Source organism: Syzygium oleosum, unplaced genomic scaffold (genome assembly GCF_021117445.2).
Source record: "Syzygium oleosum isolate NSW1041296 unplaced genomic scaffold, Sole_v2.1 Sole_v2.07, whole genome shotgun sequence".
NCBI lineage: Eukaryota > Viridiplantae > Streptophyta > Magnoliopsida > Myrtales > Myrtaceae > Syzygium > Syzygium oleosum.
The window spans coordinates 2,479,308-2,507,299 of NW_026607491.1; the positions used below are offsets into that span (position 1 = coordinate 2,479,308).

The 27,992-nt window shown below is 40.0% G+C and overlaps 3 protein-coding genes across 4 annotated transcripts; all 3 read left to right on the forward strand.

Moving 5' to 3' along the window:
• The first annotated feature begins 1,670 nt into the window (after positions 1–1,670).
• Positions 1,671–27,466, forward strand: LOC115682184 (uncharacterized). Of its 2 annotated transcripts, none has more exons than XM_056313005.1 (3): positions 1,671–1,856; positions 25,920–26,582; positions 27,086–27,466. In XM_056313005.1, exons 2-3 carry the CDS (start codon positions 25,935–25,937, stop codon positions 27,161–27,163), a joined length of 726 nt encoding a protein of 241 aa, XP_056168980.1. In that variant the 5' UTR covers positions 1,671–1,856; positions 25,920–25,934; the 3' UTR covers positions 27,164–27,466. The 2 variants fall into 2 exon arrangements, with proteins under 2 accessions (XP_056168980.1, XP_056168981.1); XM_056313006.1 differs by lacking the exon at positions 1,671–1,856 and adding an exon at positions 24,751–24,875.
• Positions 3,543–7,944, forward strand: LOC115682196 (uncharacterized). The gene is made up of 4 exons (XM_056313082.1): positions 3,543–4,179; positions 4,686–4,779; positions 6,839–7,485; positions 7,837–7,944. Exons 1-4 carry the CDS (start codon positions 3,547–3,549, stop codon positions 7,942–7,944), a joined length of 1,482 nt encoding a protein of 493 aa, XP_056169057.1. The 5' UTR covers positions 3,543–3,546.
• Positions 17,900–20,704, forward strand: LOC115682197 (uncharacterized). The gene is made up of 4 exons (XM_056313011.1): positions 17,900–18,041; positions 18,766–19,165; positions 19,780–20,044; positions 20,415–20,704. Exons 2-4 carry the CDS (start codon positions 18,777–18,779, stop codon positions 20,496–20,498), a joined length of 738 nt encoding a protein of 245 aa, XP_056168986.1. The 5' UTR covers positions 17,900–18,041; positions 18,766–18,776; the 3' UTR covers positions 20,499–20,704.
• Positions 27,467–27,992: the final 526 nt, after the last annotated feature.

Here is a 27,992-nt window from a genome sequence, read left to right on the forward strand (position 1 = left end):
TCACTCTATTAATGAATATGGCATGTCCCTTTTATGGGGAAAATTTCCAAAAATTCCTAAATTTAACATTTCAATTTTGCCAATTCAATCTTAAACATTTTCACGTTTTGCCAATTGAGTCCACTTGATTAATTTTAGCCAGAAATAGCCGGCGTGGATGGTGGTCGTCCTACGTGGCATAACTGATATTGACGCGAATAATTTTATTGATATTTAATATTTTTTTATAATTTTTTAATTATTTTAATTTTTGTGTTTTCTTTCCTTTTCTTTTTCTTCTTCAAGTCTGATAAGGTTTGCCGGCACCCTCGCCGATTACAGGCGAGGGCTGGTTGACCCTTGCCAAACACAAGCATGGGCCAGCGACCCCCCTGGAGTTGAAGAAGAAAAAGAAAAACAAGAAAGAAAAGAAAAAAGAAGAAAAAAATAGTTCAAAAATTCAACAATATATTAAAAAATTATTAAAAATTGTCCACGTCAACGCTAACCATCCTACGTAACACTACCAATGTCCACGTCAGTGATTTCCAACAAAAATTAACCAGATGGACTCAATTAATAAAACGTGAAAATGTTTATGATGAATTGACAAAATTGAAAGGCTTATGACTGAATTGAAAAAAGTGCGATAGGTTTAAGACTTCTTGGACAATTTTCCCCCTTTTATGCTTGCATGTTACATTTCCAATTTTACCCTTTGTTTTTGCCAATTTTCCGTTATTTTCATCTTTCCCTAATCTTCTATTAAATTAAAGTTGCTACATCTAATTTCCTAACAAGTAAGAGAAAGTTTTCCAAAAATTTATAAACCTATTGCCCTTTTGCCAATTCGATCCTAAATCTTTCGATTTTACTAATTGAGTTCTAAATCTTTTCATGTTTTGTCAATTAAGTCTATTCGACCAAATTTAATCGAAAATCGCCAATGTGGACGCCAATAATGCCTCGTAGGGAGGCCAACGCTGATGTAAAAAAAATTGATAATGTTTTATTTTTTGCCTTTATTTTTTCTTTTTCTTTTTTACTTTTCCTTTTTTTTCTATCAAGTCCGGCCACCCTCGCCGATCACAAGCGAGGCTTGGCGGACCCTTGTCGAACATAGGCGAGGGATGGCGAATCCACCAGGTCACCGCTGGTCGCGGGTGAGGGTGCAGACCTCACACAAATTTGGGGAGGGCCGCGAAGCCCTCTCCGGTCACGGGCAAGCGCGAGGTCTAAAAGTGATCACTTTTAAAAAAATGTATGCTCTATTTGTTTTGTGGAATATGAATAATTTAAAAATATTTTTCTAGAAGTGATCATTATTTTTATTACCAACAACGATTTATGTCTAAATATTTTTATAGACAATAAACATTTTGTTCATTCATTTTTATAAACAATATAATTAATTATTTTTTTATAAAAAAATTTTAAATTATTTATTTTTCACGAAAAAAATAAAACCGTAATTTGTTCTTAATTTTGCTGCCATCAGGCTCCAATCGCAAGAATTCCGAAAGATTACGGCTTGGTTATGATGATCTGTGGGGAAAATTGTCAGGAGAAGACCCATTGCGAAATCTTACTCAAGAAGCTGTGCTACGGCGAAAGACTTCGCCACGAAGAACCTGTCTCCATATCTTTCTCTCTTTCTCTCTTTCTCGTCCCTGACTCAAAAGTAAAAGCGTTTATCTTTTTCAAAAGCCCCCGCCTTTTCCCGAACTCCACTATAACAGAGGCAAAGCTCTCTCTCTCTGACCACGACTTGCGAAGAAAGCAGCTCTTACACTTGCAGGGTCGGAGCCACGATCAAGAGGTGTGCAATTCCGTCATCAGTCCGTGCTTTACGAGCTCAGTTTCACGATTTTTCTCTGGTTAGTGCGATCTAATCGACGCTCTTGTGATTTAGTGTTAGCAGAACCAAACTGAAGTAGACATGCTCTCGTCTTTTTGTTACTCGCATCATCGTAGAGCGAGGTTACTGCATGTCGACATGCCCCGCTGATGATTTTCCCCAACAGGAGTTGTTTTTTTCTTAGTGTATCACGTAGATGTTCCTTCGTGAAACTCCTGCACATTTACTCATCCCAAAAAAGAGACAAACTTTTGGGTATTTCTCGATTTTCTCTTGGTTTGCATGGACACTTCCCCACGATTGTTCTCTCTAAGTCCAGCTTAAATTGAAAATTTTTGTCATGATCTGGTGCGATCAACTTGGATCAAAGCTCTAGAGTGGTGACTGTTGAATAGAACAAATGATGGGTCGGGTAACTCCCGTGCCCTCAGGCCTAGCCTGAGCCATAAGAGCCCGATCCGGCCGATTCTCAGATTTTTCTATAGAGACCGTATCATTGTTGTGCTAGAGCAAAAAATTGAGGCATGACCTTCCACCAAATGATCATCTTTGCTGTTGAGCATATGTCTAGTTTCATGAGCTCTCCCTCAACCATGGCAAAAACGGATGGACGGATGGCCCGATTGATATGTTTATAAGATTTGATACTTTTTAAAATCATGGTCGACCCCACGGAGGCTTAGTTCTCCTTCCCTACGATTTTCTTTCTTTTTGTTTCTCTTTTTATTAAGTTACACTTTGTAGTCTAAAATATCTTGTTTTCTCCTTTTATTTACATTCGATTTTGTAATGCAACTAGTAGTAGGCGATTAAATGATTGGATGGCACAAATGGCACGAGCTGAGATCAATTGCAACTATCAAAAGGACTCGAGTGAAAAGAAAAGGATAGAGAAAAATGCAAGTTAAACAGAGGAGTTGTCTTTTTCTTTATTCAATCGTGGGCGGGCATGAGAGTTTTTAGGCTCGATATCAGACTTAGCCTGGCCAGATAAAGCCCGATTCACTTCGTGCTGTAGTGAAATTATAGATTAAAGCTGGCTTATTGACACGCACCCGCCGTAACATGTTGAAGCAACTTCTCTGCGATTCCGACATTGCGAGTGTAAGAAGGCAAGTTGAAGCAGCTCCTCTGTTAGGGCTCGGTGGCTAGAGAGAGAAAGCGGGGGGAGGGGAGAGAGAGGGAGGGGGAGTAGGGTTTGGTGGTATTAAAGAGGGGAGGAGTAAATTGTGTTGCTTTTTGGGTGGGGGAGTCAACTGAACGTTTGAAGCCGCCTTTTCCATTGACTGTTTTTTTTAATGATAAATGTTAAATTTATTGGTGGAATGTGGATTATTTTTTTCTTTCGATTTATTGTTAAATGTTAAATTTAATGGTGGAATTTGGATTACTTGTTTTATTTTCTCCAAGTTTTATGGATTATTGACATGGAATTTAGTTGAATTTATCAAATTGAAACGATGAATGATATTAAGAAATGGTGGATTAATATTTTTAGTGTAAATTCATTTTAGGTTCTTTTTTTATTATTTATTTATTTGTGGATTTGAATCAAATTAATTTGTCATGTATATATAAAAATATACATTTAATATATAACATATCGTAGCGTGTCGGAATTCTCTGCTTTTTGAGAAATGACGTGTCGCGTGTCGGTGCTACATAGCTTATTGGTACGCTAGATTATCTGCAGAGACCAAAGGCCGAGCATGGCAGCAACCAAGATGAGTTTGAAGCTTCTTGTTGACCAGAGAGATCAGACCGTGCTCTTTGCCGAAGCCGGAAAGGACTTCGTGGATTTCCTTTTCAATTTTCTGGCTTTGCCAGTTGGAACTATCGTGAGTCTTCTCCCTAAACAAGGCGTGGCGGGTAGCTTGCGCAATCTTTATGCGAGTGTCGAGAATCTCAGCGACACATACATTGAACGTGGAGAGAAAGAGGCTCTGTTGAATCCCAAAGCACGGACCGGTCCAGATGTTCTGCGCTTATTGTTGCCTGACTCTCCGGCTTCAGCGCCAGTAGACTGCTACACTTGCCCTCGTAATGCCAGTGGTTGCAGTAGCTTGGTGACGGATTCCCCTTCTACGAGATGTCCTAATTGCAGCAATACGATGAGCAAGAAACTGTCATGGGTCGCGGGACCAGCTGTTGGTGCCACATCCACGGCCAAGGTACCCGGTGGGGAGGGTGGTTATGTGACAGGCGTCGTCACATACATGGTGATGGACGATCTGGTTGTGAAGCCCATGTCCACCATCTCTTCAATTACTCTCCTCAACAGGTTCAATGTGCACGAAATCGGGGATCTCAAAGAGAAGGTGATCGACTTCGGCTTGGACGAGGTAAGGCCTGCAAAAGTCACAACTTCATATAAATATTTCGACCACATTTGAAATTCGACAATGAAATCCGATGATTTGATTTTCAACTGGTGGTTGTACGTCTGTTCGGTACCATGGCATGAGAGAACAACCGGTTCTAGAGCTACTACGATGTTTGTATGAGATTAGAAGGCTTGATCCATCCCATCACTATTTGGTTAGCTCATCAACTAAGAGCACATCAATGCTGAGATAAATGGAAGAAGAAACTGAAGATTCCAATCTAATTACAGGGATATATCCTATAAACACATCTGCAAGCCTCCGTATCAATATGCTTTTTAACATCCGTTGTCCGCATCAATTCTTCAACTTAGATTACCAGACTTTTTTGGAAGGCATGCAGATTTATGACCAAGTTCTGATTATGTGAGCTATTGCAAAAGTGCTATTACTCTTTGCTATGAACCCGAAGTGCCATTACCCCTTTTTTATAACTCGTCTTGTGCCGTGTGATCTTTACTCAGGCCATAAAGCTGTTGACCGCTTCTTTGCATTCCAAAACGGTTCTCACAGACATATTCAGCGGGGTTCTCACAGCCAGACTCGGCAGGGGACTACGTCATTGAAACGCTATTCTTCAACTTCAGAAACACTCCATTCGTATGGCTTGCTGGGGTAGTTTATTCCTGCTACTTTGTAAGAAGCTGACGAAGCTATTCAATCTGTGATGTGAAATTAGTCTCTATTATGTATTAGCTTACTAAGAAATTACTTCCTGAGTGATGATCGATCTGTGGTACTATGGTGTCTAAGACAAAGGTTGCCTCTAATATACATATACTCGTCATGTCACACGAATGTGTTTTATGTGCATTTATCCTTTGGTTTAAGAAATTAATACATTTACTATGAACTGACATCCCAAAGAAATTGAGAACATCTGTGACATTAGTGCAACGATCACACGATTAGTAAGTAATTATAGGGTAGCACTACAATTCTTCAGTATCTACTGCATTGCTCTAGACAAGCCCTGGTCTGCAAAATGAGAGAGTGCAGCAGGCTTGACTTTCCGTCCAACGATCATCACTGTTTTCGAGCAGATAGCCAAACTCAATTGTCATTTCATGACCTCTCTCTCACTCTCGCATCACCTGCTCACATTTTTCATAGTGATGTCCGCAATCAATATGCCCCCTAGAGCCTCTTGAATCTCTCCATTGTGTGATTCCTTTAGAATCTGACTTCTTCACGATGACTTTTTAATAACTTTCTACGTCTTTTCAACTCTTTCAATTAGTTAGCCTTTGCCCTGGATAAATATATAATGTCGTTTTCTGCCCAGTTAACGGGGTTGTGGACCTACCAAGAATTGTATGAAGAAGAGAAGAGAGTAACCACTGGAGTTTGCTCCAATGACCACCTTTTCTACTTAGAAAAAGGAGGTGGGAAATTTAATTCTCCACCTTCTCATGAGAGATAAGGATGGGGCTATTTAGTTTTAGATGTGAGTTTTGACTCCTATATTCTGCAAAAAGGCAGAACAAAAGTTTGAGAATGAGTTGACAATTAAAGTAAGATAGACAAAAAAAACAAAAGACGAGAAGAGAAGAGATGGGAACGAGACGGAACCAAATATTCGACACTATTCTCAATCTGCCAAGGGATAGGTAACAAAATTGGTAATTTATTGCATATACTTCATTAATTAGTGGGAAGCATTTCAAAATTCTATGACCGGATATCAATATATCATGCAAGATAGTAATTCAGCCCACCAGTTTATCATTCCCAGTGGATATGACTTACTTATCTATGTTACTGTTATACATTTTGCCACCCTTAAAATTTAGTACTCTGATTCCATCTCAAATCTATATGTCTAATCTCTGCAAGATGATAACAACAGATAAGCAGCCTTTGACTCTTCATTTGTTTCCGCCCTTTCACTTCCCTACTTCTCTAAACAATTTGGCCCTTAATAATTGATACGTGTAAATGCTATTAAAATATGTATCGAGTTCCAGCTTCTTACGAAAGCCGATGTGACTACAGGATGTAGATGAGTTTTCTTAAACCTAATTTGTTAGGAAAAAAAAATCCAAAAAATTCTATTTGGATTATAATTTCTCTCGAACGGGAGATGGATATAAGATATGTTGAGATTTGTTTTCCTTTTGAAGATAACTTGACCAATGAATGGGCATAAAGGTTTGAACGTACGAGGAAAAAAAGGAAAACGATCATCCAGGATTTGACCGGATGACCAAGAATCGTTCTTCTTGCGAAAACCCTGGACGTCAACTTTGGTCTTTTAGAGTCCTGCAAGTGGTCTCTTTCTTTTCCTGGCACAAACACAGAAGCAAAAAGAAAAGGGGCGCTCAGGGAGCCCTTTCTTTGATCGCACGGAGGGAGTTCTGAACACGATCGATTTTGTGCAGTGAGTTTTACATTCAATTCAATTTTGTTATTGCGTGTAATTTAGGTTTGGACAAAGAGTGTGATCGATTGTTACTCTTGTAATTTTCTGAAAAACTGACGAAAGGCCGTAAATACTGACTGTAGCGCATAAATCTCTAGTGTTATTTGGCGTCGATTTCATTACGAGATCCGATACGACCATCGTAGCTACACCCATAGATCATTGCATGAGTCTCATCCTCCTCTCTGCTCACAGTGACCCAAAGAATGGCGACTGGCAAAGTTAGCTTGAAGCTTGTGATCAACAAGAGCAACCGAACGGTGCTCTTTGCTGAGGCAGGCAAAGATTTTGTTGACTTCCTCTTCCATATCCTCGCATTACCGGTCGGACAGGTGATCCAGCTCCTCACGAAAACTGGGACGGTGGGCAGTTTAGGCAATCTCTACGGCAGCGTCGAGAAGCTGCACGATGTGTACATCAAATCTTCCAAGAAAGACGTTCTCTTGAAACCCAAAGCACCCGCCTTTGTCTCTGGACTCCCATTTCTATTGCCTGATACTCTTCCGTCTTCAGATTCAAGGCTGGAAAACTACTACAGGTGCTCCAAATCTTACTGTGGGGGTGGCTATGTGGCCAAGGAACCTTCTCTAAAATGTCCCGGGTGCGGCCTTATGATGAATAAAGTATGCAAACTTGTCAAATCACCGGTTGCTGCTGCGGCATCAGCAGCGAAATGGAACGGTAAGGGCGGTTTGGTGCTAAGGGAGGTGACGTACATGGTGATGGACGATCTGACGGTGACGCCGACGTCGGCTATTTCGAGCATTACTATGCTCAAGAAGTTCAACGTGGAGGAGATTGGGCTTATTGAGGAGAAGGTGGTCAGCTTGGGAACGGACGAGGTAAGCCCATGCCATTCCTTGCGATTAGGATATGTTTAGATTTTCAAAATGCAAACTTTATAACTCAACAATTTATGCGGAAAATCCATTTTAAGAGACATATCAATTGCAAATACATATTGATCGACATGACTTACTGGCTCTGTACCATAAGTATTATCAACTAATTATAGTAGGTACATATTGATTAAAGTTAAATTTGAGCTTTTTCACAATCATTTAGAGACGCTTGTAGGGTAAAAATAAGATTATGTTCGCAATTGTTATAGGGCTTATAGAGTCCAATATAATTTGATCCAAAATGAAAAAAGGTAACTGTCCTTTTCAATTATTTGGTTTGTAACTTTGAAGGGTATAATGCTGCTGAGGACTTCATTTCACTCCGAGAAGGTTCTCACTGACGTCTTCCTCCGTGTGAAGCCCGATGTCTTCGTCGGTGTGAAGCGAGAGAGATCGTGATCAAGTGGGTGCCATAGAATTTCAATTTCTCTCGATATATATATATATATATATATATATATATATATATATATATATATATAATGTTTATGTAGGGATATTTTCTTATTTTGCGACGGTGGTTGTGCAAGACTTTTAGTGCGGATTGAACTTTTAAAGCCTTTTTTTGGGGAAATATTAAAATGTGCATCGTCTCTCTTTATGATATGATAGCATCGGTTTGGTCAAAAATATGACGAGGACATGCTGAAGAAGAATATGTCTCGTAGCCCACAACGAATGCTCATGCATATATCGTAATTGTGGAACTAATGGGGACATGCTGTACTTTAGATTAACTTGTGTTGGAGAACGTGGGGGTGATTAATTTTGAAGTACTTTAACCTATGACCCGTGGTCCTGTCCAACCGAGTGCCCAACTCTCGATCCATGATAAATTGTTCAGTTTTATATACTTAAAAACGAAACAAGCTCCCCGAGTCGAGCTGGGGTGTGTTAGTTTTGTATCGAATTGAGTTTGAATAGGTGAAAATTGTACTTGGTCGAGTTTTGAGCTTCAAGTTGGGTTGAGCTCGAACCTAGCACTATGTCAGCTCGACTTGACTTGTCTCCACTCAATTGCATCCCTTCATACATCAAACCTAATATAAGCATAGTGGTGCTCCATGCGACACTCAATATGAGGTCAAGTGCTGCTCTATTATCGAATGCCACGTTGCAATTTTATGTCTACGTGAGACATTTCCAATTATACCCTTTGTTTAATACTATTTTACCGTTTGTTTCATCTCCTCCAATCTTCTACTAAATTAGCGTTTCTACATTTAGTTTCCTAATAAGTGAAGTTTCCAAGTTTACCTATCATATACCGCTAAACTTTCTCTATAAATGTTGTTTTATTACTTCTAAAATCCTCATAAACATTATTTGATACACAAATCCAGTATAATTATCCATGCTGACAAGTCAAAGTTAGTCATCCCGACAGGTACACAAGTTCGACCATCATTTTTCGCTTATTTATTTTCACAGAATCTGTGGTGAGCTCTCTTCTTTAAGAAATAATACTTCACTTATATTCATAATATGAAAATTTACAAAGAAAAAATGAAAAGTTAGCTACCTATTGGTGTAGTTGAAAAATGAAAATTTAGAATATCATCAAAATATAGCAAAAGGACTAGTTGACTTTTTTCCATTTCTCAATCACGGGCCGGCTCGATATCAGACTTAGCGCCATCATTCAACTCTTATCATCGACCCTCCTTGGTGCTTGCTTCCACTGAATTCATTTGTCTTCAAATTCACAGAGAGAATAAAAAAGCTTATACATGGAGCAAGACTACATAGTCTTAAAAGCTTCGTTTATTTCGTAAAAAATGAATGATTTGAAAAATATTTTTTTAAAATGATCGTTTTATCGCTTAAAATAATTAATCAATGGAAAATATTTTTATTATCAACAACAATCTATATATAAATATTTTCGTGGATGTTAAAAATATTTTTTGTTCATTCATTTACATAAGCAATACAAACGACTATTTTTAGGAAACTATTTTTCAAATCATTTATTTTTCGCGAAACAAACACACCTTTAATGTTGGATATTATTCTCTATGATTGCGCCTCGTCACACCAACACGGGATAAAGAGGCGCGGAGTAATGATCATTGAAAAACAAAATGCACATCCATCTGTCATTCCAAGTACTCTTATTTCCACTCTAAAAATCGATATAGCCTGGAGATTAGAAATTGTTGAAGAAAGAACAAAATGTTTGTTTTGTCCTTTCTAGGCAATGGGAAAATAAAGATATGCTTAGGCTCCGTTCGTTTCGCAGAAAATATTTTTCAGGAAGCCATTTTCCTAGAAAATTGCACAATTTTTTGGTGTTCGGTTGAAATCTGAAAAAGTCACAAAAAATATTTTCCGTTATTCGATATGGAAAAGATTTTCCTCCTTACACTACTTTTAATAATTTTTCAAAAATATTTTTAATTTTCTTTTTTTTCTTTTTTTGTCCTTCTTCTTCTTCCTCGGCCTGTCGCCGGCCATAAGAGAGCTCGAGCCTCGCTGGCCTGTGGCGAGGCCTGACGAGGCCGAGCTCGCCCAAGGCCAGTCAAATGAGCTTGGGCCTCGCCAGATTCGGCGAGCTGGGCGAGGCTCCAGCTCGCTTGTGACTGGTCGCCGGCCGCCGCAATGGCCGGTGACCGGCTGGAGAAGAAGATAGAAAAGAGAAAGAAAAAGAAAAAAGAAAAGAAAAATTAAAATTAATTTTTTTTAAAAAAAGATAATTAAAAAAATAAAAATTTAATATTTTAAAAAAATAAAAAATAATAATTATAATGAATGATGAAAGAAGGAAGGGGGAAAATGTTTTCCTCTTTTCAAAAAGTGAAAAATATTTTTCTCACTTTCGAAGGTATTTTGTTCATTGAGGGAAAATATTTTCCATGGCTAATTTATTTTCCGTGAAACGAACACCAGAAAATCCGGAAAATATTTTCTTGGAAGTTATTTTCCGTGAAACGAACGGAGTCTTAATATATTCAAGATAATTACAACCTAATTTGAGTTTAGAGAGATCACAACATCCTCTCTCAACATTTTAGTTAAGAACGCTGTACTTAAGACTAAGACTAATCTCAACTCAATATCGACAGGTTTGTGAAGAATTTCGAAGTCACCTAGCGAAAAGAGACCGCATGTGACAGACGGGTTGCTAATGTGCAGGCAAAACAACATCAAATGTACCAAAAAATGGTTGCATCACGTGTATTTAAAAGCCATAATGACGTCAATAACTTCTCTCGAAATCCCCTCTTTAACGTACTCATAAATGCGTTGACGTCCGGAAATTCAACGCCAACCTTGTTTCAAGCTTTCCTTCGCCTGTATAATGATCATCTTCGAGAAACCAAACGTATCATCCTCCATAAGCACCCAAAAAAGAAAAAAAAAAAAAAAACCCCACTAAGTTTCATAGCGTATACGCTCTTTTTGGGCATAATGGAGACCACTTCGGTGAAATCTATGTTGAAGAACGTCGTGGTGGTCTTCTTGGCGTATGCGGCTCCCACGGTTGTAGCTTTCTGGGGGATGCCTCCTTGTTGCCTGCACGACGTATACTGCTGCAAACGATCTCTGAAGGCGGCCTTGCACAGATGAAGCGGCCACTTTCTTTTATAAGCTATCGATGAGGGTCCATTATAATGTGTTTTATTTTCGAAATAGGGGTGTAATTGTTAATTATACCTTATAATTGTTCATGATATTCAACATACATTCCGAATAACATACACGGTCTGTCAAGGTACGAAACACACTAAACTGGAACTTAGACAACTTTTTTATAGAGAACTTGAAGAACAATAATGCTGAGACCGGTTGCTTCAACCCGTTACATCATCAAGCAGGATATGGCTGCCACCGGTTGCTTCAACCACCACCGCCACCACACCCCGATCAACAACACGTACGCCACCAGCCGTGTCAAGAAGATGGCCTGCTGTGAGACCGAGCTCTCCTCCGTAAAGTCCCTCAATAGCGTCAGTGGTACCCGGCCAACCCCCCACCACGACATCTTCGTCCTCTGGCAGATGAACCCCGCCTTGTGGTCCGTTGAGCTCAGCCTCTTTGCTTGTGGACCTGCCTACTTCAATCCTCATTCTGACGATGACTTCTCTCACTCCGTTAACAATGGCAACAATAAGATGGTCGCAGGCAGTGATGGCAAGATCGTGGGGCACCACACTCCCCGGCTCGGCACTAATGCCACCAAGGGCTCCCACTGTTTTCTACATCGCCTCATTTAGTGAGGCTTGAGCCCTCGGCGGAGGCCGCGAGGTGATGTACATGGTGATGGACGATCTGGTCGTAAAGCCGATGTCGACTGTTTCGAGCATTACTTTGCTCAAGAATTTCAACGTGGAGGAGATTGGGCTTATTGAGGAGAAGGTGGTCAGCTTGGGAATGGAGGAGGTAAGCCCATGCCTTCCCTTGCGATTACCATATGCTTTAGACTTTCGAAATGCAGACTTGATAACTCAACAATTTATGTGGAAAATCCATTTTAAGAGACGTATAAATTGCAAATAAATATGATACCATAAGTATTCTCAACTAATTATAGTAGTTATATATTGATTAAATTTAAATTTAAGCTTTTGTTCAATCATTTAGAGACCCTTGTACGGTAAAATAAGATTATGTTCGCAATTATTATAGGGCTTATAAATTCCAATATAATTTGATCCAAAATGAAAGAAAGTTGCTGTCCTTTTCAATTATTTGGTTTGTCACTTTGAAGGGTATAAAGCTGCTGATGACTTCATTGCACTCCAAGAAGGTTCTCGCTGATGTCTTCCTCGGTGTGAAGCGAGAGAGATCGTGATCAAGCGGGTGCCATAGAATTTCAATTTCTCTGGATATATATAATATGTATATGGAGTGATATTTTCTTATTTTGTGACTGGGGTTATGCAAGACTTTTAGTGCGGATTGAAATTTTTAAGTCTTTTTTTTCTTTTTATGATATGATAGCATCGGTTTGGTTAAAAAAAATTTGATGTTCACGTGATGAAGAAAGAATTCTCATAGCCGATAATGAATGCTCAAGGGGAAAAGTGTCAAAAAAGTCTTAAACTTTTTGCATTGGTGCCAATTTAGTCCTAAATCTTTTGCATTTGTGTCAATTTAGTCCTAAACCTTTTTTTAGTGCCAATTCAGTCCCAAACCTTTTGAATTAGTGTCGATTTAATCCTAAATGTTTTATCTTTGTACCAATTCAGTCCTTCCGGTCAATTTTGGCCAGATTTTGCTGACGTAGACGCCGACCGGCTGGCGGCCAGTTACCGGCGCTAACGTGGACAACTTTAATAATATTTTAATATTTTTTGAATTTTTCTTTCTTTTTTTTCCCCTCCCCTCTCTCCTCCTCGAGCCGGTCGTCGGATCAGCAATCGGCCAGAGGCCAAAGGCTGGCGCCGGCAAGGCTCGCCCACGCCAGCCACTAGCGAGGCTCGCCCTCGTCGGCTACTGGCGAGGGCAGCCTCGCCCAGCCGCTGGCGAGGCTTGCCCTCACCAGCGACGGCGAAGGCGAGCCTCGCCCAGCCGCTGGCGAGGCTTGCCCTCACCAGCGACGGCGAAGGCGAGCCTCGCCCAGCCGCTGGCGAGGCTTGCCCTCACCAGCGACGGCGAAGGCGAGCCTCGCCCAGCCGCCGGTGAGGTCGTGCCTCGCCCAGCCACCGGCGAGGCTCGCCTTCGCTGTCGCCGCCCTCGCCAGTGACGGCGAAGGCGAGCCTCGCCTAGCCTCCGGCGAGGTCGACCTCGCTAGTGGTAGGCGAGGGCGAGCCTCGCCGGCGCCGGCCTCTAGTCTTTAGCCAGTCGCCGGTCTGGCGATCAACTGGAGGAAGGGGAGGGGAAAAAAAAGAAAAGAAATAACTAAAAATTCAAAAAATATTATTAAAGTTGTCCACGTCAGCGCCGGTGATCAGCCGTCAGCCGGTCAACGTCCACGTTAGCAAAATGCTGCCAAAATTAGCCGGAAGGACTGAATTGGCACAAAGACAAAAGGTTTAGGACTAAATTGGCACTAATTCAAGAAGTTTAGGACTGAATTGGCACTAATGCAAAAGGTTTAAGACTTTTTTGGCACTTTTCCCAATACTCAAGCATGTGTCGTAAATTGTGGAACAAATGTAGACACGCCATACATAAAATTGACTTGTGCTGGAGAACGTGGTGGTGATTAATTTTGAAGTACTTCAACAATGTCCCTCGTAAGTCAGCACCTATGAGTCGTGGTCCAGTCCAACTGAGTGCCCAACTCTCGATCCAAGATAAGTTGTCCTTGTAGTTCTATTGCATAAGCTCGGACACAAAGGGAAAAAGACAGTAGCTCGACTCATCTCCTATTCGAGATTGGCTCGAATTATTTTTGAGCTAGAGTTGAGTTTGAGTAACTCTGGTAGCCTGTCAAGTCGAGTTTGAGCCTAAAGATACTTGACTCAATCGGTTCACAAGCCTAATCGATTATTTTATTTTTTGTGTAGTGTTTTTTGCCATTTTAGTGACATATAATGTTTAATGTACTTATAACTATATTCCGTACTATGTAATTACACTTTCACCCTTTGATATATTTTTAAACACAAGCAAAAGAGGCCAGTGCAAGTATTTTGAATTGAGTTGAGTTCGATCGAGCAAGAAAAAATCAAGTTTGTTCAGTTTTATATACTTAAAAATGAGTTGAGTCAAGATAGTCGAGCTAGTGTATGTCGAGTTTGAGTTAAGTTTGAATAGGTGAAAAAAGTACTTGATCGAGCTTTGAGCCTCAAATCGGGTTGAGCTCGAATGTGGCAGCTCGACTCGACTCATCTCGACTTGATTGCACCCCTTCATACATCTAATTTAATATAAGTATAGTGGTGCTCCATGCAACTCTCAATATGAGGGTGAATGCTGCTCTACTATGGAATGCCACATGGCCATTCATTTCGATTTTTTTTTTTGGTAAGGACCATTCATTTCGATTTACCCTTTGTTTAATCCAAGTTTGCCGTTAGTTTCATTTTCTCTGATCTTCTACTAACTTAAAGTTTCTACATCTAATTTCCTAGTAAGTGAAGTTTCCAACTTTATCCTTCACATACCACTAAAATTTCTCCATAAATATTGGTTTATTACATCTAAAATCCTCATAAACATAATTTGATACACAAATCCGGTATAATTATCCATGCCAACAAGTAAAAGTTAGTCATTCCGACAGGTACATGATTTCGACTATGGCTTTTCTCATATTTATTTATACAAAATTTGTGGTGAGCTCTATTCTTTAAGAAATACTGCTTCACCTATATTTATAACATGAAGATGTAAAAAGGTTAAAAAAATGGAAATATAGGTTGCGCATGGCAACCATTCTATTCCCGGAAATAGATTTTGCTTAGAAATGATTCTTTTTTATTCTGTGCCCGGGAATAATTTCTAAGCATTTGAAGGCGTTTGGTGACTGCCCAAAATATATATTCTTAGAATAGAAAAAGAACAAAAATGCATTTGGTAACTACACAAAATTTCCTTTTATTAATAATATTTTAATAATATTTTGAATTTTTTTAATTTTTTTTCTTTTTTTTCCTTGGCCGTGGCCAGTTGCCGGCGACTGACCACAAGCCAGGGCCGGCGAGGGCGTCGCGGCCCTCGCTGCTGCCCTCGCCGCCAACCTCGCCTGTTGCGACGGCGAGGTCGGCCTCGCCAAATCTAGGTGAGGTCGAGCCTCGCCCAGCCAAGGCGAGGCCGACCTCGCCGTCGCCACCCAGGTCCCTCGCCATGGCTGGGCCAGGCCTCGCCGTCGCAGCCACGAGCCACGCTCGCCCAGGCAGCAAGGGGAACCCTCGCCGGCCCTAGCTTGTGGCCAGTGGCGGCCAGCCGGAGGTAGGCGGTGGTTTGTGGCAACAGGCGGGCGGCAGGCCGAGAAGAAGAATAATAACAAACCAAGAAAAAAGAAGAAAACTAAGAAGAATCAGAAATGAAAAAATTGTTTCAGAATCAAGAAGCTATATTTTTTTACTTTTTGATTCTGTTCCAAAACTAATTCTGGGAATAATTTTTTGCAAAATTGTGCCCGGGCACAAAAAATTTAACAAACGGATTTTTGTTCCCAAACTGATTCTGGAAACAAAAGAACATAAATTTTCATTATTTGGTAAGTTATCAAACGGGCCCTTAGCTACTAACTGGGGGAGTTGAAAAAAGCAAAATTAGAATATCATCAAAATATGGCAAAAAGAATAATTGACTTTTTCCATTTCTTAATCATGGGCCGGCATTAGAATTCTTAGGCTCCATAGCAGACTTAGCCTGGCCAGTTGCTTAAGTTCACTTATCGCCATCATCAAACCCTGATCATCGACCCTCCTCCTCCGTACTTTGCTTCCGCACATGTCATTTGTCTTCAACTTCATAGAGAGAATTAAAACTAGGGAGAAAAACTAGAAAGGTTATGGAACCAGAAACAAAAGGAAGTTCCAGGATTTATGATGTGGTAACATTTATACGTGGAAAAATTCCTAATAAGGATATGAAGTGCCATCATTTCTCAAATAAGGACCTGAAGTGTCATGTCAGTCTCAAACAAGGGCCTAAAGTGACCATGAGAGTTTCAAATAAGAGCTTGACCTCACTGGTCACTGGCCAGCAAAATATTTGGGTCGGTCAAGCGCATTTTCGTCCAAAGACAATTTTAATTCTTTTTCCTTTCTTTTCTTTTCTTTTTCTTTCTCTCAGGCAAGGGACGCCCTCGCCAACTGCCAACAAGGGACGGCCTCACCTAGTGAATCCCGGGAAGGGCTAGGTGAGGGTCGCCCTCGCCCGATCTGGCGAAGGCCACCCTCGCCGGCAACAGGCGAGGGACGGCCTCTCCAACCCTCGCCAGCAACAACGAGGATGGCCCTCAAGAGATCCTAGTTGGCCATCGGCCAAGAACAAAGAGAAACCAGAAAAAGAAAAAAAGGAAAAAAAAGTTGAAATATGAAAATGCTCATACCGTCTTGAAACTCAGGTCTTTATTTGAAACAAAATCCATCTTAAGCTCTTATTCGAGAAAATAATAGTACTTTGGTCTTTATTTGACACAACGTTCACTTCAGACCATTATTTGAGAAAATGATAGCACTTAAGGTTCTTATTTGGAATTTTTCCTTTGTACGTGGAGCAAGACCTCTGCTACATAGTCTTAATGTTGGATATTATTCTCATATGATTGTGACTTGTCGCATCAACATAGAATAAAGAGGTGCGGGGTAATGATCATTGAAAACTAACATGTGTGAAGATTTTAGTAGAATTGATTTATTATATTTTGCTCTTCCTATCTTTTTGCAGTTTTTAATTAATTTTTCTTCTCTTTTTTTTCTTACTTTCTTACTTTCTTTTTCTTCTTCCAAGCCCGACGAGGGTCGTTGGCCAACCCTCACTGGTACAAGTGACAATTGGCCACATGGCACTATCAGGGTCTCCATTAGTGATTTCTGGTTCAAATTGACTGGATTGACTCAATTGGCAAAATGTGAAGATGTTTCGGACTCAATTGGCAAAATTAAAAGGTTTCGGACCGAATTGGCAAAAGTATAATAGGTTTAGGACTTTGGACAATTTTCCCCATTGTTTGACCGTTCTTATATGCATGACTACTTTCGTATGATAAATGCCCCTCACTCGCCTTTCTTTATCTAAGATTTTTTTTTTCAAGGAATTTTCACTCTATGTTAGAGCACAAAAGGCCGAGTACCTCTAAAGCCCTATCTAAGTAAAGCGAAAGCCTTTAGCTGCTGCCTCACCCTGCTTTAAGATGCTACACATGCAGCTCTAAAACACATGTCACCAAACATGTAACCTACAATGCTTCCCAGCACAGCTTCAATGTCATAAAACTGTACAACCACAATTATACTAAACGAGTTAATGATGTCATTATTGGAGAAATAAAGAGAATAAGAGGCATGACTTAGAGCGTGTATGATAGCCATTCTATTTCTAGTCAAATCTATTTTTCTGTTCCTAAGAACATGTTTGGAATAGAAATCCGTTTGTTAACGCAATTTTCATTTTTCTGCTTTTCTGTTTCTTGAATAAAAAGAGAAATAAAAACTCTTATCATTGCTAATCCAGCAAGGGATTCCACTATGGTTAACACCATTTCAAGAGAAAGAGAATAATTATAGTCAATAGTTTGATTCAAAATATAAAAAAGAACCTTTTTTCTAAGAAATCTATTCCAATGCTATCCAGTCGTTCGGAAGTATGAACCACACCCTCAACAAACAAGTCGGGCCGAAAGTTGTTTGAAGGAGACCCATTGCGAAAACTTCCACAAGAAGCACCTCCGGCGCTGTGCTACTTTAAAAAAAAACTTGGCCACGAAGAAACTGTCTCAATAACTTTATCTCCGTCCCGTCTCTGACCCATATGAAAAAGTGTCGTCTTTCTCATGACTCCGCTATAAAAAAAAGGCAAAAGCCCTCTGTCTGTGACCAAAACTTGTGAAGAAGCAGCTCCTACACTTGCAGGGTTGAAGCGACGATCCAGAGGTGCGCCATTTCGTCATCACTCTGTGTTTTGTGAGCTCGGTTTTACGAACTTCTCGTTGTGGGCATTAAGAGCGTTTGGCTTGAAGTCGCCGCATCTGTTCGCGTGATCTGAATCTGATTAACGCCCTCTTGTTTCGCTAGAATGGTTGACGCTCTTGTGAGTTAGTGTTGGCAGAAGAAATATAAGTCGACATGCTCTCGTTTTTTCCTTTTCTTTGTTACTCGCATCACTGTAGTCCCCATTTATAAAAGAGTAAGGACTTCACCAATTTAATCGCTGCACAAATACATTTGCGAGTATGCAATAATCTCTCTTGTTCATCTTCCTCCTCCTACAGTAGAGCTATTTCCTTCTTCTTTTTTCGTCGGCAATAGAGGTATTTCCTTAAACTCGGAGGAAAAAAAAGAATCCAAATGAGTCCATATTAGTTACTCGAAGACAAGAAGGCACAAGATCTGAACGTGCATGAACATATATTTGATTCATTCTTGTATTTGACTGGATTTCATTTTCACCAAACCCGTCTGATCTCTCCAAGATGATAACAACTGATAAGCGGCCCTTGAGTCTTCTTTTGCTCGTGCCCTTTTCACTTCTATACTTAACAATTTGGCACTTCATATGTACAAATACCGCCACTGCACACATGATGATCGACCAAATCTCCACTGGATCTACTAGCAAGGAGCATTGCATAAGTCTCATCTTCCTCTCTGCATACAGTGACACAAAGAATGGCGTCAGGAAGAGTGAACTTGAAGCTTCTCGTGCACAAGAACAACCGGAAGGTGGTATTTGCCGAAGGTGGGAAGGACTTTGTCGACTTCCTCTTCCACATCCTCACGTTGCCGGTCGGAACGGTGATCGGGCTCCTTGAGAAAACCGGGATGGTGGGCAGTTTAGGCAATCTCTACAGCAGCGTCAAGAAGCTGGACGATGTGTATATCGAATCTTCCAAGAAAGACATTCTCTTGAAACCCAAAGCACCCGCCTCTCTCTCCGAAAACCAATTTATATTGCCTGAGAGTTCGTTCTTAGATTCAACACCCAAAACCTACTACAGGTGCTCTTCCCGTTCGTACACTAACTGTTCGAACTATGTGGCTGAGGACCGTTCTGCAATATGTCCTGTTGGGAAAATATCAACGTGAATCGGGAAGAACAATGAAGTCAGATTTTGAGGCGTGATATCACTTTCTTTAAGGAATTATTTGCCCCACGAAGTTGCTAATGGTCACTGGCAAATTTCCTTCGGGATATAACAAAGTCTCGATTGAGAATACCGAATAGCAATTTCGGTATATCTCCAGGGTCTCTCTAGGAAACAATTAGAAAAGATGGCTGCAGTTTTCTGAATGAAAAAGTATCTCTGAATTCCGAATGAAGAGACTTGATATTCAACTATGCAAAAAACCGACTCACTAATCACACCATTTCGAACAAAGGCGTCCCTTCATTGAAAAGATGTATGGTGAATTGGTACGAAATCAAAAGTCGCGTTAAAAAAGATATATGAAATTCGGAATTAAATTATTAAAAAATAACCGCCACTCTATTGTGAACAATCATATTGTTTCAATAGGACAAAACAGTTATTTTATAATAATAAATTCGAAATTTAATAAATAAATAAAAAATGATCGTTGATTAGTGCCAAATCTCGTCCACGTGCACACTCACATCCTTTCGATGTGGGACAAGGCACCTCATTGTTTGTTTTACAAACAAACTACCAACATGTCCTCAGTGTAGAAATTCCATGAACCAAACATTCACTTTTGTTGCATCACCACCAGCTGGTAAACCGTCAGCTGCTGCGTCATCAGCTGCTGAATCGGACGGTAAGGGCGGTTTCGTGCAAGGGGTGGTGACGTACATGGTGATGGACGATCTGGTGGTGATGCCAATGTTGGCGATTTCAAGCATTGCTTTGCTCAACAAGTTCAACATGAAGCAGATTGGGCATCTTGAGGAGAAGGTGGTCAGCTTGGGAATAGACGAGGTAAGCCCATGCCATAGCTTGCGATTAGGATGTGTTTCGATTTTAGAAATGCAAACTTTATAGCTCAACAATTTACGTGAAAATCTATTTTATGAGACGTACAAATTACAAATGAATGTTGATCGACATGAGTTGTACTGAAATAAAAAATAAAAAAAATTCTGGCTCTGTACCATGGAAGTAATCTCAACTAACTTTCGGTACTAATTGATCAACTCAAATTTTAGCTTTTGTACCTTCATTTCGAGATGCTTGTAGGTTAAATCAAGATTGCGTTCGCGATTATTATAGGGCTCATAAAGTGCAATATAATTTATCCAAAATGAAAGAAATCAACTTTTCTTTAATTACTTGCTTTGTAACTTTGTAGGGTATAAGGCTGCTGAAGGCTTCATTTCACTCCAAGAAGGTTCTTACTGATGTCTTCCTCGATGAGAAGCGAGAGAGAACGTGATATGTATGTTCTGATTTTGTGACTGGGGTTATGCAGGACTTCTAGTGTGGATTGACCTTTTTAAGTCTTTTTTGGAATTATCAACATGTTTATCATCACCATTTAAGTATTTATGATATGGTTGTATTGGTTTGGTCCAAAATATGATGGGACCATCCTGAAGAATGATTATATGTCTAATAGCCGATAATGAATGCTCAAGCATATGTTGAAATTGTGGAACCAATGTAGACATACATGCCATATGTAAAATGAACTTGTGCTGGACAACGTGGGTTGATCAATTTTGAAGTACTTCAACAATGTCCCTGATAAGTTAGCACCTATGAGCCGTGGTCTGGTCCAACTGAGTGCCCGACTCTCCATTCGTGGTAAGTTTTTCCTGAAATTCTATTGCAAAAACTCGGATCGACTAGTCCCCTACACGAGAACAACTTCAATTTTTTTTCGAGCTCAAGTCGATTTCGAGTAACGCTAATAACTTGTTGAGTCAAGTCTGAGTCTATAGATACTTGACTCAATCGGTTTGCAAGATTAATCGAGTTTTTTATGTAGTTTTTACTACTTTAGTAACATATAATGTTTCATGTCCTTATAGAGAAACATGTCAAAAAAGTCCTAAACCTTTTGCATTGGTGTCAATTTAGTCATAAACCTTTTGCATTGATGCCAATTCAGTCCTAAACCTTTTGCATTGGTGCTAATTCAGTGTTAAACCGTTTGCATTAATGCCAATTAATTCCTAAATCTTTTGCATTGGTGTTAATTCAGTCCTAAACCTTTTACATTGGTGCCAATTCAGTCCTTCCGACTAATAGCTATTCACGTGTTGAAGAACTAATTGGCACAAATGCAAAAGGTTTAGGACTAAATTGACACCAAAAAAAGATTTAGAACTAAATTGGCACCAATGTAAAAGGTGGTGCCAAATGTTTAGGCCTGAATTAGCACCAAAAAAAGATTTATGACTCAATTGGCACAAATGTAAAAGGTTTAGGACTTTTTTGATAGTTTTCCTTGTCCTTATAATTATTCTTCATACTATGTAATAACTCTTTCACCCTTTAATACATTTTTAAACACAAAAGAAAAAGTCGAGCTCTAATATGTTGAGTTTTGTGCCCAACAGAGTTTATGCAGTCGACTTTATGCATGGGGAGGGGGGAGCTTTGAATCGGGTCGAACTCGAGCTTGGCACTATGTCAGCTTAACTTGACTTGACTCAATTGCGGTGCTACTTACACATCTAATTTAATCGAATGCATTTTAAGTGCAATGATGCTTCATGCAACTCGGAATCAGAGGTTGACATGTCACTCTATTAATGAATATGGCATGTCCCTTTTATGGGAAAATTTTCCAAAAAGTCCTAAATTTAACATTTTAATTTTGCCAATTCAATCTTAAACATTTTTACTTTTTGCCAATTGAGTCCATTTAGCTAATTTTAGCAAGAAATTGCTGACGTGAATGCTGGCAATCCTACGTGACACGGCTGATACTGACGTGAATAATTTTTATTGATATTTTAATATTTTTTTCGAATTTTTAATTATTTTCATTTTTGTATTTTCTTTAATTTCCTTTCCTTTCCTTTTTCTTCTTCAAGTCCGATGAGGTTTGTCGGCACCCTCGCCGATTACAGGCGAGGGCTGGTTGACCCTTGCTAGACACAAGCGTGGGCCAGCGACCCCCACTGGAGTTGAAGAAGAAAAAGAAAAAAAAGAAAGAAAAGAAAAAAGAAGAAAAAATAGTTCAAAAATTTTAAAAAATTTTAAAATATTATTAAAAATTATCCACATTAGTACCAACTGTCCTACGTAGCACTACTATTGTCCACGTCAGTGATTTCCAATCAAAATTGGCCGGATGTATTCAATTAGCAAAATATGAAAAATGTTTAGGATGAATTGGCAAAATTGAAAGGTTTAGGACCAAATTGAAAAAAGTACAATAAGTTTATGACTTTTTGGATAATTTTTCCCCCTTTTATGCATGCATGTTACATTTCCAATTTTACCCTTTGTTTTTACCAATTTTTTCGTTAGTTTCATCTTTCCCTAATCTTCTATTAAATTAAAGTTACTACATCTAATTTCCTAACTAGTAAGAGAAAGTTTTCCAAAAAGTCATAAACCTATTGCACTTTTGCCAATTCGATCATAAATCTTTCAATTTTGCCAATTGAATATTAAACATTTCCACGTTTTATCAATTAAATCTATCCGGCCAAATTAAATCAAATATCACTAATGTGGATGCCAGTAATGGGCCTGTTTGGTTCGGCTTTTGGGAAATGCATTTGGCAAAATGCAAAGGCCTTTGAGCTAAAAGGGTTTTCCAAAATGCAAGTAATGTTTGGTAATGTGTATTTTAAAATCACATTTGAAAGCAATTTTGGCCTCAATACCGTTTGGTAAAAATTATTTGTAAAAGACTTTTGTTGATATTAAAAATAAAAAAAAAGGCTGGCCAACTGACCACCATCGCCAGCCACCACTGCCGGCCAGCCTTGCCTAACCTTAGGCGAGGCGGCCTGAGGTCGCGCAACCTCAGGCAGCATGGCCGGGGTCGCGCGACCTCGGCGACCATCGCCTAGGATCGCGCGACCACCAGGCGGCGATCGCCGGCCGCCGGACCAGCTGCTTGTGAAGAGGATGAACAGTGGCGATGAATAGTATCCGAGTTGCATTTCGAAAATGCAATTTTCCAATGCTCCTCATGGACTCCATTTAGGCAAAGGCCCTTGGAAAGTTGCATCTCCTCAAAGCTTGCCAAATAACTTTGCATTTGCCTCAAGGGACTTTAGACCCCCAAAGCAGCATTCAAATGCTGAACCAAATGGGACCATTATTAGCGAGGGCTAGTTGACCCTTGCTGGACACAAGCGTGGGCCAGCAACCCCCACTAGAGTTGAAGAAGAAAAAGAAAAAAAGAAAGAAAAGAAAAAAGAAGAAAAAATAGTTCAAAATTTTTAAAATTTATTAAAATATTATTAAAAATTATCTACATCAGCGCCAACTGTCCTACTTAGCACTACCAATGTCCACGTCAGTGATTTCCAATCAAAATTGGCCGGATGGACTCAATTAGCAAAAAATGAAAAATGTTTAGGATGAATTGGCAAAAATTGAAATGTTTAGGACCGAATTAAAAAAAGTACAATAGGTTTTTGACTTTTTGGATAATTTTCCCCCCTTTTATGCCTGCATGTTACATTTCCAATTTTACCGTTTGATTTTACCAATTTTTTCGTTAGTTTCATCTTTCCCTAATCTTCTATTAAATTAAAGTTACTACATCTAATTTCCTAACAAGTAAGAGAAAGTTTTCCAAAAAATCATAAACCTATTGCACTTTTGCCAATTCGATCCTAAATTTTTCAATTTTGCCAATTAAACACTAAGCCTTTTCATGTTTTGTCAATTAAATCTATCAGGCCAAATTTAATCAAATATCGCTAATGTGGATGCCAATAATGCCTCGTAGGGCGACCAATGCTGATGTAAAAAAATTGATAATGTTTTATTTTTTGCTTTATTTTTTCTTTTTCTTTTTAACTTTTCCTTTTTTTCTATCAAGTCCGGCAACCCTCGCCGGTCACAAGTGAGGGCTAGCTGACTCTTGTCGACCATAGGCAAGGGCCGGCAAAGTCACTAGGTCCCCGCTAATCGCAGGCGAGGGTGCGGCCCTCGCAAAAATCTAGGGAGGGAAGCGAAGCCCTCTCCGATCACGGGGGAGTGTGAGGTCTAAAAGTGATTATTGTTTTAAAAATGTATGCTCTGTTTGTTTCGTGAAATATGAATGATTTAAAAAATATTTTTCTAGAAGTGATCATTTTTTTTTATTACCGACAACGATTTATATCAAAATACTTTTGTAGATAATAAAAATATTTTTTGTTTATTCATTTTTATAAACGATAGAATTAATTATTTTTTTATAAAAAAAATTTTAAATTATTTATTTTTCGCGAAAAAAATGAAACCGTAAATTAATCTTAATTTTGCTGCCGTCAGCCTCCAATCGGTAGAATTCTGAAAGATTACGGCTTGGTTATGATTATCGATGGGGAAAATTCTCAGAGGAAGACCCCACTGCGAAAACTTCCTCGGGAAGCTGTGCTACTGTGAAAAACTTCGCCAAGAAGATCCTGTCTCCGTATCTTTCTCCGTCTCGTCTCTGATTCAAAAGTAAAAGCGTCGTCTTTTTCAAAAGCCCCCGCCTTTTCCCCCTATAAGAGAGGCAAAGCTCTCTGTGTGCGACCACGACTTAGAAAGCAGCTCTTACACTTGCAGTGTCGAAGCTACGATCAAGAGGTGTGCAATTCCGCCATCAGTCCGTGCTCTACGAGCTCAGTTTCATGATTTTTCTTTGGTTAGTGCGATCTAATCGACGCTCTTGTGATTTAGTGTTGGCAGAAAGAAACTGAAGTACACATGCTCTCGTCTTTTTTGTTACTCGCATCATCGTAGAGCGATGTTCCCGCATGTCGACATGCCCCGCTGATGATTTTCCCCAATAGGAGTCGTTTTTTTTTTAAGTGTATCACGCAGATGTTTCTTCGTGAAACTCCTGCACATTTACTTATCCAAAAAGAGAGCCATACTTTTGGGTATTTCTCGAATTTCTCTTTGGTTTCCATTGACACTTCCTCACGATTGCTCTCTTTAAGTCCAGCTTGATTTGAAAATTTAGTGATGATCTGGTGCGATCAACTTGGATCAAAGCTCTAGAGTGGTGACTGTTGAATCGAACTAATGATGGGTCGGGTAACTCCCGTGCCCGCACGCCTAGCCCAAGCCATAAGAGCCCGATCCGGCCGATTCTCAGATTTTTCTATAGAGACCGCATCATTGTTGTGCTCGAGCAAAAATTTAGGCATGACCTTCCACCAAATGATCACCTTTGCTGTTGAGCATATGTCTAGTTTGATGAGGTCTCCCTCAACCATGGCAAAAACGGATGGCCCGATTGATATGTTTATAAGATTTGATACTCTTTTAAATCATGGACGACTCCACAGTGGCTTAGTTCTCCTTCCCTACGATTTTCTTTCTTTTTGTTTCTCTTTTTATTAAGTTACACTTTGTAGTCTAAAATATCTTGTTTTCTCATTTTATTTACATTCGATTTTGTAATGCAACTAGTAGCAGGTGATTAAATGATTCGATGGCACAAATTGCACGAGCCGAGATCAATTGCACCGATCAAAAGGACTCGAGTGAAAAGAAAAGGATAGAGAAAAATGCAAGTTAAACAGAGGAGTTGTCTTTTTCTTTATTCAATCGTGGGCTGGCATGAGAGTTTTTAGGCTCGATATCGGACTTAGCCTGGCCAGATAAAGCCCGATTCACTTCGTGTTGTAGTGAAGTTATGGATTAAAACTGGCTTATTGGCACGCTTGATTATCTGCTGCAGAGACCAAGGCCGCGCATGGCAGCAACCAAGATGAGTTTGAAGCTTCTTGTTGACCAGAGAAACCAGGCCGTGCTCTTTGCCGAAGCCGGAAAGGACTTCGTGGATTTCCTTTTCAATTGTCTTGCTTTGCCAGTTGGAACTATCGTGAGTCTTCTCCCTAAAACAGGTGAGGCGGGTAGCTTGCACAATCTTTATGCGAGTGTCGAGAATCTCAGCGAGACATACATTGAACGTAGAGAGAAAGAGGCTCTGTTGAATTCCAAGGCGCGGACCGGTCCAGATGGTCTGCGCTTATTGTTGCCCGACGCTCCAGCTTCAGCGCCAGTAGACTACTACACTTGCGCTCGTAATGATGGTGGTTATTATGGAACTCCATTCTGTAGCTTGGTGACGGATTCCCCTTGTACGAGATGTCCTAATTGCAGCAATTCGATGAGCAAGAAACTGTCATGGGTCGCGGGACCAGCTGTTGGTGCCACATCCACGGCCAAGGTACCCGGTGGGGAGGGTGGCTATGTGACAGGCATCGTCACATACATGGTGATGGACGATCTGGTTGTGAAGCCCATGTCCACCATCTCTTGCATTACTCTCCTCAACAGGTTCAATGTGCACGAAATCGGGGATCTCAAAGAGAAGGTGATCGACTTCGGCTTGGACGAGGTAAGGCCTGCAAAAGTCACAACGTCATATAAATATTTCGACCATATTTGAAATTCGACAATGAAATCCGATGATTTGATTTTCAACTGGTGGTTGTATGTCTGTTTGGTACCATGGCATGAGAGAACAACCGGTTCTAGAGCCACTACGATGTTTGTATGAGGTTAGAAGGCTTGATCGATCCCATCACTATTTGGTTAACTCATCAACTAAGAGCACATCAATGCGCAGATAAATGGAAGAAACTGAATATTCCTTTCTAATTACAGGGATATATCCTATAAACACATCTGCAAGCCTCTCTATCAATATGCTTTTTAACAACCGTTGTCCGCATTAATTCTTCAACTTATATTACCAGACTTTTTTAGAAGGCATGCAGATTTATGACCAAGTTCTGATTATGTGAGCTATTGCAAAAGTGCTATTAATCTTTGCTATAAACCCGAAGTGCCATTACCCCTTTTTTATAACTCGGCTTGTGCCGTGTGTTCTTTACTCAGGCCATAAAGCTGTTGACCGCTTCTTTGCACTCCAAAACGGTTCTCACAGACATATTCAGCGGGGTTCTCACAGACTGACTCAGCAGGGAACTACGTCATTGAAACGCTACTCTTCAACTTCAGAAACACTCCGTTCATATGGCTTGCTGGGGTTCCTGCTACTTTGTAAGAAGCTGACGAAGCTATTCAATCCGTGATGTGAAATTAGTCTCTATTATATATTAGCTTACTAAGAAATTACTTCCTGAGTGATGATCGATCTGTGGTACTATGGTGTCTAAGACAAAGGTTGCCTCTAATGTACACATACTTGTCATGTCACGCGAATGTGTTTTATGTGCATTTATCCTTTGGTTCAAGAAATTAATGGATTTACTATGAGCCGACATCCCAAAGAAATTGAGAACATCTGCGACATAAGTGCCACAATCGCACGATTAGTAAGTAATTATAGGGTAGCACCAAAATTCTTCAGCATCTACTGCATTGCTCTAGACAAGCTATGGTCTGTAAAACGAGAGACTGCAGCAGGCTTGACTTTCCATCCAATGGTCACCTCTGTTTTCGAGCAGATTGCCAACTCAATTGTCATTTTCATGACCTCTCTCCCACTCTCGCATAACATGCTCCCATTTTTCATAGTGACGTCCGCAATCAATATGCCCCCGTATAGCCTCTTAAATCTCTTCATTCTGTGATACGTTCCGTAGTTGTCCCCAGCGAAGAAAAGGGACAACCCAAGAAGAGACAAAGATGTTATTTTGGCGAGGTGCCATACAGTCAGCAAGAAGAATGTCTGAACTTCGACCCTTCTTTCTTTTTCTTTATAGCGAAGGGGATATATTGCGAGACCAGCATGTCGTTCCTCGTTTAAAATCTGATGTCGTCACAATGACTTTCGAATAAC